Consider the following 16,031-nt stretch of genomic DNA (forward strand, 5'->3'; position numbering starts at 1 on the left):
TTAATTATGTTTCAATGCTATCGTCTTTTTGTGTGCTGTTGATTGACTTATGTTTGTGTTCTGGCGAACAATATAGTCCGTCGGATTCCACAATAATTTAATAGGCATTTTCACTGCAATGAGTAAAATAAACTGGGCCGGCAAATTTATATTGGGTTGCCCAAAAAGTAATTGCGGAGTTTTCATATAGTCGGCGATGACAAATTTTTTCACAGCTTGTGACTCTGTAATTGCATTCTTTCTTCTGTCAGTTATCAGCTGTTACTTTTAGCTTGCTTTAGAAAAAAGTGTAAAAAAAAGTATATTTGATTAAAGTTCATTCTAAGCTTTATTAAAAATGCATTTACTTTCTTTTAAAAAATCCCCAATTACTTTTTGGGCAACCCAATACAATGTCATAGTAAAATTAATCTACCCCCTACGAAACTACCTTGAGTGGAACATGCCGTAAATTGAAATGTCAAAGTGGTTTTAAAAATAAACTTTGTTTTACAACATATCTTCTTCCAATGTGTTTTATATTTGTATTTTCATCATTATAACACTGTTCTATTGCTTATGTGTGGAATATCGGATCAAAGAGAACATCTTTTTAAGATTTTAGAAAACATTACAGCTGTGTTATCAAGCCTTTGACATTTAGATTTATTGCAAAATCAAAACAAAAATAATCTTGTTCTCGTTACATGGGCTTGACGAGGATCGTCACCTCCACATATAAATCTGGCTAAAACATTGTACAGAAGTTTGATAGCCTAGTAGGATTTTCCACCAATATCCCCACAGGGTGCTATCGTTGATTTGTGTTGTTTTTGCACTAGTGGCTTTACCTTCTTAAGTCTACCAGGACTCATGTCTACCAATTGGGCAGCGACATGTTCCTTAATATAAAACACAACGGACAATACATTGCAATACAACCATGAAATTCGCAAGGACAAGGACAGGATTCATGAAAGGGTTAGAATGAGATATAAATAGGAGAGAAAAAAGGAAACAGGAAACATAAATAAATAAAATAACGAAAAATTAAAAAAAAAAATATATAGAAATAGTATAATCGAAAGAAAAAGATGTCGTCTAGTCTAGGTTTTTATATAAAACCCAAAGTTCTACATTCTCCTACCTTCGAGGAAGACGATCTATTTGATGACGATGAGGATGACCAAGATTTCGAGAATGGTGACTTTTTGCAGGATGTTCCATACACCTCGAGTAGCATCGATCGAAGTAGCATTGGCTCCATTCCATGGGCAGACGATTCCATTAAACAAAATCAAATTGAATGGGAGAGGGTGGAAAAAATGCTAGCAGGTCTGGAAAGTTTACCAAATGAGCCGGAACTCAACAAAGAAATTTTAGATTGGCAAAAAAAATTTCCCAAATTAATGACCAATAAGGCGACACCAAGAAAAATTAAAACAATAAGTTCAGAAAGATTAGAGTTGGACTCACTTAATCTTAGTTCCGACGAAGCGGATTTAGAAACCGAGGAAAATTTAACACTGACAAGAGAACGAACGTCCAAGATAGTGGAAGACGTCTTGGTAACGCCAACACCCCCCATTAGAAAGTCCTCGGAGGAAGATAGCAACAATCTTTCAAATCTACTACAGAATTTTACTCTTACATCAGTGCCTTTAAAACTCAGCGAGAGAGATAAAACTCAAAAAAATACAAATAAACGAAAAAGTGCCAGTTCATCATCGACATATTCATTGCAGTCACCACCAGCGCCAGTAAATGTTCCTATTGTCCAGCCAAGCACACAGCAACGTTTGCGTATGCCTCCTATTCTAAATGTCATTGAATCGACAAGAAAATTTCGCAGCTTTGGAAGGCCCAGTTTTGTGCAATTAACGCAGGTACAGCCACAAGCCAAATCGGCCATTGTAAGTCACGATCAAAAGTCAAGAAGCAGATTTCTCAATGGACACAGATCTGCCTGGCATGTACCATTGGCTGCCAATCGATTTTTTAATAATCGCAATTCAATTATATTGCCAGCTATTTCACCACGGCAACAAGTAATGCATCACTACAACTTGCAACCAACATCGATTTCCAGTTCAAGCGAGGCAACACCACTTAGTTCAGCAAGACAGCAGTTTACACGACCAAATAACAATAGCTTTAAATCGCATCAAAGGATGCCAGTTAAAAGGGGAGACATGCATTTGCATGGACTGTCAACTACTTCGACGCAGACCAATAACACATCCAATTCCTCGGGGAGGTCGATCTCAGCAGCAGTACAATATCACCCTAGAACTACATTTAATGCCTTGTATTTACCTTATAGTGCCTTTAAGTTTAATGCTTTTAAGTGAGAATTTGTAAATTAATATTTATAAATATATATTTGGTTCGAAATTTCATAAAAATTTTCAATTAAAAAAGTTGTCACAAGATTTTAAAGAGTATTAATGTGCGATTCGTAGAATGATAAAATAGACGTGAAATGAGGAATGCAGATCAGTTACTTCCGCACATTTCTCGTTTAGGAGCGTTACTAACTTCTTGTTTTAAATCACAAATGTTGAAGCAAATAATTCAGATTTCATTCATTGAGACATTCCTCATTGATCTCCTCATGATCACATTTTAATAGAACACTTGGGTATGTTAATACTTGAATGTCTCTGCCAAGGCGTGTACAATTGTACTCTGTATGAGTTATAACATTTGAAAATTCAACTCGCATTCTCGATTTATCCTAAATCACGGCATACGCATGTAAAAAATAGTTCGTCATTGTGAACTAGAGTTTCAATATTCATCATGGAGTAATAATAAGTCTTTTAGTTTTAGACGTGTTGTAAAAGAAAATTGGGTGATATGAGCCGGCATGTTAACATATTCGCCAAAATAAACTGACATTAACGTTTAAAAACCTTGGCATTCTGAGAAGTTTGCCACCTGCTCATGCTGGCAAAATAAAAATTTTCATAGTATTGAATTTTTGCATCCGATCATAATACACTCATACAAAAAATGTCACTTAGAGATTTCGATTTATTGTAAAAAAAATTAAACCTTTGCGGTCTAAAATCTATATATTAAAGTTGTCCAAACGTAATCTGCCCTCCTTTTCTGTTAAATACAGCAAATCCGACAACGATTGTTCACAAATCAGTTCTTCGACTCTCTCGTACATCTAAACAAATAAACGAAACGGTTTCAATAGATTTTTTAGAAAATACATTTTGCTTACATACCCCTTTAGCTTTTTGATTTGTTAGAATCTCAGGATATTTAAAGCTAGGTCCGAAATTTACGCTTACAGTAGCACTTTTGTGTATCGATATTGTGGGATAATATGAGCCAGCAAAGATATCACTAAACGCCACGCCCTGCGATTGGCCGTTTTTGAAGAATTCTATTTTACTACCCGGAGCAAGTCGTAAACCTTTGAGCGTTTCTTGGATCTTGTCCTTATCCTCATAGTACAGATGCGATTTAAATTTTACTAAAGGCTTAGGAGAGAGAGTAATATTTTTCTTTGTTTTCCTTTAAACGGATTTTTCTACTACTTACCCTATCTTTAAACGTATTAGGTAAATAATCGATTTCACATTCTTCCGGCAAGTCAATTAGAAATCCTAAAGTGTCGCCCTCAATATAAGCATCGCTATAATGTTTTCCATGACTTTCGCTGAAACGTGTACCCTTGCGTGATCGCCAGGAGTAACCAAATTTGTCATAGCCCAAAGGCGCTTGCAAATTGCCGTATTCTTGGCCCCAGCCCAAGCGTGTTGCGGATCCTTCGGGCATTTCCTCTATGGTAACTTCAAAATACCATCGGCCGCGATTCACAGCTGAAAGATAAAGAATTTTTTAAGGTTATATTAAGAAAAGGTTTCGTTTTCTTAGTATTAGAATTATTGTATCTGTGTTGCAGAGAATGGTGACCTTAAAAGGAGAAACTGAGAAATTTGTCAATATTGATAATGCAAAGCAAAGCTATTGAGAAGAAGATTTCATTTTATTTATTTCGAGCCATGTATTGTAAAGACGCTGGTTTAAAAATTTTATAATTGCTGTAGCAACGGTCAACTTGTACCGTAAATAGTAGGTTTGTTAAACCACTGTGTCTTTTGAGGGTGATCATGTTTGCTTTTCCGGCCTACTTGCTCGTCGGTGGGTTGGGATCTTGCCATTTCACTCTCTCACGTCACTACAGTAACATTTTAATAATATATTTGCATGCTTGTATGAGGTCGGCACTCATAGAGAGTGCGGCCCAACTGAAAGAAATGGGAAAGTAATTTCAGGAGAAAGTTTGGTTGGGGCTGAGATGGTGTTCACCACAATTTGCCAGATACAAAACCTCATTGAGCAGGTGTCGCTCTATGGCACGTAGTTCAGACTCGGATATACAGAGGAGGTGCCTTATTTAAGAGCTTTAACACTCATTGATATGTGAGGAACATTTTTTCCAAAATCTATTCCAAAGCGCCTGAAAAACAGGCTAACTTTTTTTTACTGCTCATATCTTAATGTCATCAAACACCGGAATGAAACCCTTTTGGTGAACAATTTAAAAAAACAAATCTCTTAGTATTGACGCTCATTTTATACTTACAGTGTGTGGCTCTCACCATGCAATAGCCTTTGTCACCTGTTACAGCTAAACGATCTTCTGATATTTTCAATTGTGGAGCGCGATCATGCAATGCCAATAGGACACTATTGGGCACTAAAGTACGATATAGCCAACCTGGAATAGGTTTGCCAGCCCAATCGGAAGACTCATCAAACTCCTGACGAAATGGTGCGTGGGGATCTGGCTCAGCCAATATATAACGGTAACCATCTTTATTAAATGGATGCTCCAAAGGATAACCATGGGCTGGTAATTTTACATTGGCAGTGATATCTGAACTAGGTCGTCCCTTTTTGCCCGTGGGACCCGAATCAGTTCCTGGGAATTTACGTTTATTTTGGCGATTATTCTTTGATAACGAAGCTGAAAGTACACAAAAGAAAACAATAATTAGTTGCCCTGAAATCTTAAACAAAAAAAAATGATTTTTCATTATACATGCAATGGGTATGAGAAATCCCCATGAAATACGACATAATGAGTGAACCACACCAGCACCACCACCCAGCTGTTTGATGCAGGCCATAAATCTAGTTAAAATATATGCATGCACATATATTACGTACGTTCTTCATCACGCGTAACCACACTTTCCATGTTGGTTTATTCTACGTTTTAGACTTTGTTTCTTTGCTTTGATCAGGTACAAAATTTTGATTGTTTATGTAGGTCTAAAATAACATTAATCACATCATTTTCTCGTGCAGCAAAACGAGCCGGAAAGGTCACTTCTACAACAAATACAATAGCTACTATGATTCGGTGTTCGATTGGCAAAACAATCAAAATATTTCAAGTATTTTCAAGATAAATTCCACAGCAACACCACTAACGACGACAACGAAGACGACGAAGGCAGCGACGAATGCATGTCACTGACAAAGCACTACCACTACGCCCTCCTCTTCCACCGTTCCCAGTTTTCAGTGTTTGCTTTTCGGTTGTATCTCCTTTTCTATTGCGACGTCGGGAAGACGACTGGCTGACTACTATTTCACTTGCCAACTTTTGAATTGGTCGCCACTGCTCTAGGACTTTCCAATTCGATAGAATGCAATCACTTAATCACTCCTCCTTCTGTATTGTATACGATATGTGGGTATGTGGAGGTATGGGGATTGTGGATACATCACTTGCGACCAAGCAATCAACGAAACCGCAAATGAAAAATAAAAACAACAAACAAATTATGTTTGAAAAGTAAACACAACATCAAATACGTACGTATATATGTACCATGTACCCCTAGGTATGTGCATAGCACATAGGAGGAAGGGGGTAGCTACTATTATCGAGTAAAAGGCAAAACAAAAAACAAAATCTATATGGTGTCAAACAGCAAAAACAACAATGACGACAACTATGGCACAGAATAGCAAAGCAAAACACAATAGAGGAGCTGCTGCCTGGCCAAACCGGAGAAATCAAAATCAAAACAACACCAACAACGAAACACAAATACAACGCGTCCACAATTGCAAAGCAACAGAGGGAGCTCCGTCAACTACTGACTATGGCACTATTGCGATAACGCGCAACGTAGTATCTGAATCTTTTAGTTTTGCTTTAGTTACTGCACTGCGCCCCTCCAAAGCAGCTGGCAGCAGATAATGACGACGACGACGACGACGACTACTAAACTGATGAGCTCTACAGTGCACGACTGCCGCCGCTGCCGCCCTCGTTTTAGCACATATATTGAAGAGAATATGCGAGTCGAGTTAAGCACAACATGATGATGAGTTATGAGCACAGCATAAGATGGGAAGGTAGTCACTGCAAAACCACATAAGCACTTTATCATCGTTGTACTTGTTTTATACCCCCTCCATAGGATGGGGGCATATAAATTTCGTTGTTCTGTTTATAACACATCGAAATATTGATCTGAGACCCATTTTAGTATATCTATTGTATATAGACAATCTAAGTCGAAAACCATGTCCGTCCGTCTGTCGAAAACAGGCAAACTTTCGAAGGAATAAAGACAGGTGATTTTAATTTTACACAAATACTTCCTATTAGTCTAAGAGCGTGGGTTATGAAGGCGTATGTAACACTGTGGAACACGACGACGAAAAACCTATGGGGAGATCCGGATTGTGAGAAGACATGGCTTTTACTGAAAGGAAGCAAGAAGGAGGTCAGTAAAGCTTTCGGTATCATAACAGAACATATAGGACATGACATGTGGAAAAGATGATAAACGTTTAACAGTGAGAGAAAATCGAAAAAAAAACTCTAAAAAATATGTCGTGTGAGAACGGGTAGAGATATCTCTTTGAAATTTGAAATGGCCAGAAATGAAGATTTGGCAGCCTGAACAATTTTTCGAAATATCGAGATGACCAATTTTAGGGGCCTGCCAAAAGGCGCCACACAATCTCAGCTTCAACCATTTCAAATTTCAAATATATATCTCTATCCGTTGTCCTTCGGCATTTTTTTACTAGTTTTTTCGATTTTCTGACACTATGCGTTGGAGTATTTCATTGCCCGACTTTCGAGGGTTAACAGACACCGGCAATTATGTGGAGACCAGACATATGCCAACTAAGGCGTAGTATGGAAAACAATTAGGGATTTTGTTAGCAGGAATTCCTGACTTAAATTTTCTGTTTTCGAGGTGACTTTTTAGTATGAAGAGCGCACAACAAGCCGATTACTGGGTTAGGTGTATGTCCATATTGGCATGGGGCGGATTAGTATCCGCTACCTAACATAACCTAACCTAGTCTGGGTTAGGGATTGTAAATGGGTCACGTCGGTCCATGTTTTGATATAGCTGTCATATAAACCGATCTTCGGTCTTGAGTTCTTGAGCATCATGACGGCGAAATTCTTATCCTTTGTTTTGTTTTGACTTCCAACAGCTATGCCAAGTATGGTTGAAATCGGTGCATAACATGATTTATATACGATTTGGCTGAAATTTGTACAAGGACTTCTGCTATGACATTCAACATACACAAAAAAAATATCACGATTCAATTAAAAATTTAATTGAAAATAAAAACGTTTTCAATTAAAAAAATATTAATTCATTCAATCATTTTTATACCCTACATTTGTGAATTTGTTTCCAACGCTAAGAAGGAGAAGAGGTAGATCCATTGATAAGTATACCGATCGACTCAGAATCACTTTCTGATTCGATTTAGCCATGTCCGCCTGTGAGTCCATGCATTCTAGTAATCAAAGTGCAGGTCGTATTTGTTGTCCGATTGTCACGAAATTTTGCGCATGTCACTTTTTTGGCCCAAGGACAAATGATATTGATTTTGAAAAAAATCGGTTCAGATTTAGATATAGCTCCCATAAATATCTTTCATCCGATATGGCCGTTTAAGGCTTTAGAAGCCACAATTTTTTGACCGATCTTTACAAAACTCCAATTTTCAACCGATCTGGCACGGACTGTTTTGTTACTGATCTTAACATATATGGAAAATTTCATCAAAATCGGTTCAGATTGAGATATAGCTCCCGTATATATCTTTCATCCGATTTGAACTAATAAGGCTGTAGAAAACACAATTTTGGTCCGATCTTCATCAAATTCGGCGTGGAGTCGTTTTTGTAAAGTCTCAATGTATGTGCAAAATGTAATAAAAATCGGATCAGATTTAGATAAAGCTGCCATATATATTTTGCCACAATTTTGATCCGATCTTTACAAAATCTGGGATGGGGTACTTTACTTGACGTCTTCAAAATTTGATAAAAATCGGTTCAGATTAACATATAGCTCCCTTACATATCTTATACCGATATGGCCTAATAAGGCTGTAGAAGCCACAATCTTTACAAAATTAAGCATGGGGTGTTTTATTTAAAATCCTCATATGTATGCAAAATTTCATAAAACTCTCCAAATGCGGCAATTTTGCTTATTTACGTAGCCATTCAACCAGAAATGAGCCTCATCGCTGAACAAAATTTGTCAAAATTTGAACACATTTCGAACCGAACACTGATTTTGGTAATAAAATTCAATGATTTGCAAGCGTTGCTCGTTAGTAAGTCTATTCATGATGAAATGTCAAAGCATACTGAGCATCTTTCTCTTTGACACCATGTCTGAAATCCCACGTGATCTGTCAAATACTAATGCATGAAAATCCTAACCTCAAAAAAATCACCCTATATTTCATCCGATATGGACTTTTAAGGCAGTAAAATCCACAATTTTGGTCACATCTCTACAATAAAGCGCGTTACATGTTCTATTTCATGTCCCAGTATGTGTCATTAAAATTGGCACAGGTTTCGATATACCCCCATATAATCTTTTATCCGATATGGCCTTTTAAAGATGTGGAAATCCAAATCTTTTGTCCCATGGTAGGAAAATCTTACAAGGTTCTAAATTGCTATTTCAACTGGCATCAAAATAAAAGTTAGACTAGATTTCGAGATAAGTTCTACACATAAAAAGTACTACATGCACTAGGTGGTGTAGGGTATTATATAGTCGGCACCGCCCGACTTTTGCCTTTCCTTGCTGGTTATAATTTAATGTGAACTTTTTCCATCGTGATTGAATTTTACGCAATTTTCAATTAAATACTTAATTGATTCAATCATTTTTATAGTTGTATATGAACTTTTTCATTTACGATCGTGATTAAAATTTTTGCCATTTTCAATTAAAAAATTAATTGATTCAGCCATTTTTATTTTAATTAAATCTGAAAAATGTGATTGAAAATTTTATCGTTTTTAATTAAACAATTGGTTCTTTCAATCAATTTTTTATTTTAAATCGAAAATTTTTTTTTTAATTTCAAATATGGCCCAATAAAATGTACTCGAATGATGGCTTATATCTCGTCTTAGTAATTTAGCACTGTTATGACCCTTTTCGAAAATGTCTAGCCACTCGAAATTTTGCTAAATACTTTTTATATATAAGATAAAACTTTCATACAAACAGTCTTTCGATTATATTATTAAGTCTCTAGACGTAATTCTTTTCTTCAATATATGAGTTTTAATAGCATAACGAAAGGGTATTTTAAAGATCCATTAGTCCTTAATTTAGGCAAATTTATATCAACACGTTCCCGACATCCGCAAAATTTAGGAAAAACCTGCGGGGGCGGTTATAGTCTTAAGGCTGGCAATATATTCGCTTTTCGCGATATTTTTCCCCGATTACTTTTTTTAGATAATAGATTTTTAAGCGAAACAACTCGCTGATTTCATTCAGTAGGACATTCCCTCATTACTTTTAGTAAATTTTAATAAAATAGTTATTTTATCATTGTTATTTGTTTTCAACGGTGAAAAACGAACATTGTACCAGCCATTAAGAGCTATCAAGAACCCAAACATTGACCTCAAATTCGTGTTCCAGAAGTTGCGGTGAAATCGACCGCTCTATACAAGGCGCTTTTTGCAATTGAAATTTCCAATTAATTTGTAATTGGGATCAATTAAAAAATTAATTGAAATCGTTGCAAATAGGCAAATGTTATATTAACTCAATCATTTTTTTTGTTGGATCAATTAAAAAATTAATTGGTAATTTCACAGAATTTCAATTATTGTTCGAACTGAATATACAACTTTTTTAGTTGCATTTTTTTTCAATCACCTTTTTAAAAACTTTGATTAATATTATCAATTTTGGATCAATTAAACCAATTTTTTTCTATGTACGTCATGTACCTCAAATATGGTCTGAATCAGTCAATAACCTGATATTGCTCTCATATAAACCGATCTCTATTATATTTTGAGCCCCTTTAGGGTGCAATTTTATCAGATTTGACTGAAATTTTGCACAATGACTTCTACTATGGTCTCCAACATCGAAGAGCCAGGTAGTTTTTATCCATTATCCTTTGTTTGCCTATGAAGGGATACCGGGAATAAAGGAATACACGTAAAAACATGTATCATAGAGTTTCATGGATAGGAAAGGTGTGCACGTGAGTCGTGAGTTGTCGTGTCACGCGTGAGCTACGCGATTCGTAGGTGAGATCCAAGTCCAATCACGTGATCGTGCGTGACCGTGATTGAATTAAAATTCTTCGTATGCGAGTGAGTGAAATCATGCTCACGCCCCACGACTCTCTCAAATCGTACGGTATTTTAACGTACCAATCTGTCTACAGCTACATAAACATTTGAGACACATGGAAAAAAAATAATATTCGATTCGTGGAAAAATATTTAACTGTCACTCGTGAGTGCCTCATGAGACTTAAGTGCTTCGTGAGAAGTGAATTTCTCGTGAGCCGAGATTTTTGCATGAGTGCGTGAGTAAAATTGTTGCCTCCTTAGCGTGCGTTAACGTGAGTCGATATAAAAACGTCGTGCGTGAATAATATTTTTTTTTCTTCATGAGCGTGAGTGAAAAATCACTCACAATGAAAAACTAAAATAAACAAGCTGAACATTTAATTAATGAGTCGTGCTATAATAACTTTATCAGTAAAAAAAGATAATTTTAACGAATGTTGCTCACCTATTCACATATCTCCTACCAAAAACACCCAAAGAAGCTCATGACACTTTAAACAAAGAGATCAATTATTGTGTGCAATCATATAGAAAACCGGTATGATAACGCACAATTCATTCGCCGTGTGAAAGAGGGGTTGGCGATTTCTGACCAACCCCTTAGGAAGGCTGAATCGTTCCGATCGCAGTAGGAACGCTTTACAATTATTCATATTAAAGGCTTGCACACGTCGAATTAAAAGAAGGGTGACTAAGAAATGGGAAAAAATAGTGGAAAAAAGTGCAATATAATAAAGATAATTAAAATGGTTCAAACTGAGATGTTAACAGATAATGTGCAAAATGTAAGGGTCCTAGAAGGCCCCTTCAAAGTTGGGCACATGGACCTCACAACATTTTAATCGCATTTGTGGTACGAATATCAACATTTTCGAAAAATATCGAAAACCCCTCCAAAAAACAATCGTGTATGGGATATCTTTCATAGTATCCAAAGATATTCATCTACCAATTTTTTGGTTGAAATTTAAGAACGATCGTGTGTGGAATATCTTTTATAATGTCCAAGATAATCAACTACCAATTTTTGTTGTTGAAATTTTTGATGAAGCTGATCTTTTAGTTTGTTGTTAACAAGGGCATTCCTAAACCGATTTTCCATTTTGTTATATGATTTGCATAGCTGATAAAATTTACAAGGTCCGCTTTTTCAGTCAAAAGTTATGCGTGTTGCAAACCTAAAAATGTAAAAAATTAACTTTTTGGCGTTTTTTTTAGTCAAAAAAGGTATTTTTTTTTTTGTTTCGTCTTTATATGCCTAAAACTTTCAATTTAACTTTTGTATTGTCAAAAGGGAGCAATGAAGAAGTGTTTTAGATGCGATTTTCATAATTTGTGTTGACTCTAGGTAAAGAAATATGAGGCTTTTTTTACGAAAAAACTGGTAAAACACAACAGTCCCCAATTTTACTTATTGCAGCGTTAAAGTAGGTTTGTTTTACAGTTCTATTCAGCAAATCTGTCAAATAAACTTGCAAAGCCGCAATAATTTTTGTGAATTTGGGCATTTATATATAAATTTTTTAATACAAAACTTTTATTTTCAATGTAATTTTTAATTTAAAATGTTTATAGATTTATTTTTCTGTATAATAAGCATTAGAAATCAAAAGAAATTGAAAATCGAACCACAAATGCGCTTTTGGCAGACCGAACAAAATTTTGTTACGGCCAAATTACAAGACCGACCCTCCAATGGACCCCATGAACTTATAGGGCCTGAAATTTTAAACATAATCTGTTTAACCCCTCAGCTTCCGGCACGGGATAGCTGTGAGCACCACACAAACTTGAACATTCATTGAGGTCCGATCTGTGTGGAGTTCATTGCTGACACGAGAAGCTTAGCTGCGAGCTACCGGGAGCGTTCACCGGTTGCGGATAGTGGAATACTCCATACGGAGTAGCTGCAACGGCTGTCGCGGGCAATCAGCGGTATTGAGTGGAGAGTTTCAGTGGCACCGGGTGGCTCGTGCACAAATACCGAGTGCCTATGATGCTTTGTATGACAAGGATTGTTCCTGCGGCGATCAGTTTTTTGGACCGGAACGAGCTTGCTCACCTACAGGACCTTGACTAGAATCACCAACACCACATGGAAATGTGGTTACAACAACAACTAAACTAATCTAAATGCTTATAGCTGAGGTTATAAACATTTAGATTAAGATGAAGATTTCTTTTTCCGTTCAAAAACGGCAGACTTATTATTGCTCATTTATTCTACCATCCCATTGTGTGACGTTCAATCGCCGCATGTGGTAAACGGACGAGAATGAGTAAAAACCATTTGAGTGCAAAAAGATACGAGTTTAGTCCACTCATTTAAAGTGCTGTGATTTAAAAATGAATTGGTTAAATTTCTAAATGGAACGTCTAGCATGAGTGTATTGTTTTGTTTATAGTGAACATCTTTTAGTTATGTTTGCCTGCTGCGGCTGGTAATTGAATTCATATATATTATTGGGTTGCCCAAAAATTGCGGATTTTTTAAAAGAAAGTAAATGCATTTTTAATAAAACTTAGAATGAACTTTAATCAAATATACTTTTTTTACACTTTTTTTCTAAAGCAAGCTAAAAGTAACAGCTGATAACTGACAGAAGAAAGAATGCAATTACAGAGCTGTGAAAAAATTTGTCTACGCCGACTATATAAAAAATCCGCAATTACTTTATGGGCAACCCAATATTTATCTCCCAAAGAGGAGATCGCTTAGTTGTTTGGCCACGAGAATGAATATCACTAGAATGAAAGGTGTTTGTTTATTGATTTCAGAAAAAAAATTGCCAGACACGCAGAGGTATCGGAAACAGAAAACACGCCATTGGTGGAGTGCTTCGTAGGTATATAGAGTAGCAGCAACTACAGTTGTTGACAATCGCCGTTATAGAATGGAGTCTCAGTGAGAGACCGAGCGCCACCGGCTCTTGCTTAAAAACTAAGTGCCTGTGATATCCGATATGACCTGACTATGACTAGTTATTGACGCCTTTAATTAACTAATGGCGATCAGTTTCCCTCTGCGATCGGTCCTATGAACGCTTAATGAGGATCGCTACGTCCACAAGCGAATGTGGCTCTACAACAACAATATGGTCACTTCCTTACGACAACGTATGCCATTATTTCGCATAGCGCATTTTAAAGATCGAAGTGACAATTCGATTATAATGAATTATAATTCTTTTAATCTTCGATCATTTCAAAAATGTTCAAAGTTGGCCACGAACTAGCTGTAAAAATCTGTCGGAGCACTTTTTTCGTATCAATGAGTTCTATCAGATTCAAGTTTTAGTACAATGATATAGAACCTTATTTCGAAAAACTATATATGGCTTAAGGATGCTCGATATGATAAGGCAGTTAAATAACCAATAGCCACGTTGTTCCCGCGGCGATCGATCCTTTGGACGGGAACGAGCTTGCTCATGCATGTGATTTTCGCATGAAAAAGTCATGATAACTTACGCGTCACCATGGCCGATACAACTAGATTTTTATAAAAAAAAAATTAGGACTGCTTAGATTAAATTGGTAGCATTCTTAGAATTTCCGAATTGTTGTCTGAAATATTAAAAATTGTACTAGCATTAGCAAAAATCAAAGCAAAGCAATCGGTGCCATGTGAATTACCATCACTACAGCTTAAGTTTTATTACCAGATTTATAACAATTAGCAAATTACTCTAATATACCTATTTTGGCAGATTTTTTGTAATATTCTATTCATTCCAACTTACCCTGAGCATAGCCATCTTCCGTCAATCGCAAAGCACCCATTTTACCCATGGCTTCGTAACTGGGCTTTATCTGCGTTAAATCGGCTACAACCAAACCAAACATGGCACCATGCTCCGCGTGTTCTTCATAGGTGAATGTAATTTGTACATCTTTCAGTAAGGAACGTTGTACCGTAGAATACCAGGATTGAGTTACTCTTCGGGGCATAGTGGTCATAGATTCCCAATACTGCTCTAAAAATGGTATAATATCTTTGTCTTTACTGAAAATCGATTTCGGTTTTCCTTCTTTCAATGAATTCTGTCTCATATTGGCAATGGCAGTGATACACATTTGTGGAATTGCTGTAGGAAAAAATTATAAATTATGAATGGGAATATCTGATTAAGATTGAGGTCAATATTACAACTTACTTGCTTGTGATCTGCGAAAGTTCTCCAAGCCACTTGGCGAACAGTTCTTGCACACAAATACATAGTTTGTGATGAACGGTACTAGTTTACCCAGTTGGTAGCCAATACAGGACTCGTGAAACCATCTTGTGCAATAGGCACATAGCAATTCCACTATATTCAAGTTGCGATCTTTGCCACTGAAATTGATAGAGAATAAAAGCAAGCATTTCGTGTCAGTAAATAATCTGCAAATCTTGTTTTGTTTACGTGATGATATTTGTTTACCAATAACAATTGCCGGTTTCAATTGTTGTCCTCTTCGAAGCTTCAATTGTTGCGATAGCTAGCTGCGAACTATTATCGACTTGCATTTCCTCCATTGTGTATAAATGTTTATCCTAATTAACACCGGCTACACGGCGGCAATACTACAATATTTTGTTAATTATTTTCTTAAATTAAATAAAAAAAAAGCTGCCAAGACCAACAGACAAACAAAGACAGAGTTGAACAATATCGATACCGCAAACAAAGACAGGGGCGTTCAACGTTCACTATTGGTGGATTCACATGTTTAAATACAAAAAGTGTGTTCACGTGCTAAAGCCGAGGTTCAGATAAGTTAAATTTTGATCCAAAAATGTATGATCGCTTTGCTTAACCTTATTCAGTGAATCCTGCTATAACCGCAAACGCAAGAATTTGCCGAATTCAACTTTAAATGATGTTCCGATAATCGACAATCGCAAACATTCTACGATTTCAAATAGGTCAGCCATGCCTCTGGTTTTTGAGAATAAATCAGTGAATCCTGAGAATAAATGTACCAATTTCATTTTAATTTTAAAATCTTTTTTAAAAATTATACTACATTGCATTGGTGCATATCTAAAGAATCAAATCACATCCTTATAATCCATTTTATTCATAGTTTTACAAAAAAATTTTGATATATCTAACAATTTTGTGAATTCATTGCAAACTACAGGATAATAAACAGGTGATAGCATTTTCGTACAAAATGTTGCAAATTACTTACTTCATTTGTAAAACGACCACAAATCATATGGTGCAATCCGTCATCTTGTCATCAAGCTTATCAACGTTTTGCCAACACATACAAATAAATTTCTGTGCGTGTGTATATACGTGTAAATGAGCAGCGAATATGCGAGAAGATAACAACAAAGAACAACAAAAATCTGGCATCTTAATACCATCAAATATGGCCGGCAGTTAACAGCTGTTCGCGAGAG

General features: G+C 36.2%; 2 protein-coding genes across 5 annotated transcripts; one reads left to right on the top strand and one right to left on the bottom strand.

Moving 5' to 3' along the window:
* Positions 1–526: 526 nt before the first annotated feature.
* On the top strand, positions 527–2,373 carry LOC106084393 (uncharacterized). Its single transcript, XM_013248050.2, has one exon. The coding sequence runs from the start codon at positions 1,074–1,076 to the stop codon at positions 2,328–2,330; it is 1,257 nt and encodes a 418-aa protein (XP_013103504.2). The 5' UTR covers positions 527–1,073; the 3' UTR covers positions 2,331–2,373.
* Positions 2,374–2,997: 624 nt separating this feature from the next.
* Positions 2,998–15,257, bottom strand: LOC106084371 (set1/Ash2 histone methyltransferase complex subunit ASH2). Of its 4 annotated transcripts, XM_013248010.2 has the most exons (7): positions 15,061–15,257; positions 14,794–14,972; positions 14,380–14,724; positions 4,586–4,969; positions 3,538–3,818; positions 3,219–3,476; positions 2,998–3,157 (listed from the first exon to the last, which is right to left on the bottom strand). In XM_013248010.2, exons 1-7 carry the CDS (start codon positions 15,153–15,155, stop codon positions 3,053–3,055), a joined length of 1,647 nt encoding a protein of 548 aa, XP_013103464.2. In that variant the 5' UTR covers positions 15,156–15,257; the 3' UTR covers positions 2,998–3,052. The 4 variants fall into 4 exon arrangements, with proteins under 4 accessions (XP_013103464.2, XP_013103489.2, XP_013103480.2 ...); XM_013248035.2 differs by lacking the exons at positions 14,380–14,724; positions 14,794–14,972; positions 15,061–15,257 and adding exons at positions 5,173–5,683; positions 5,831–6,156; XM_013248026.2 differs by lacking the exons at positions 14,380–14,724; positions 14,794–14,972; positions 15,061–15,257 and adding exons at positions 5,173–5,738; positions 5,831–6,156.
* Between the last annotated feature and the right edge of the window lie 774 nt (positions 15,258–16,031).

Source organism: Stomoxys calcitrans, chromosome 2 (genome assembly GCF_963082655.1).
Source record: "Stomoxys calcitrans chromosome 2, idStoCalc2.1, whole genome shotgun sequence".
In the NCBI taxonomy this organism is placed as follows: Eukaryota; Metazoa; Arthropoda; class Insecta; order Diptera; family Muscidae; genus Stomoxys; species Stomoxys calcitrans.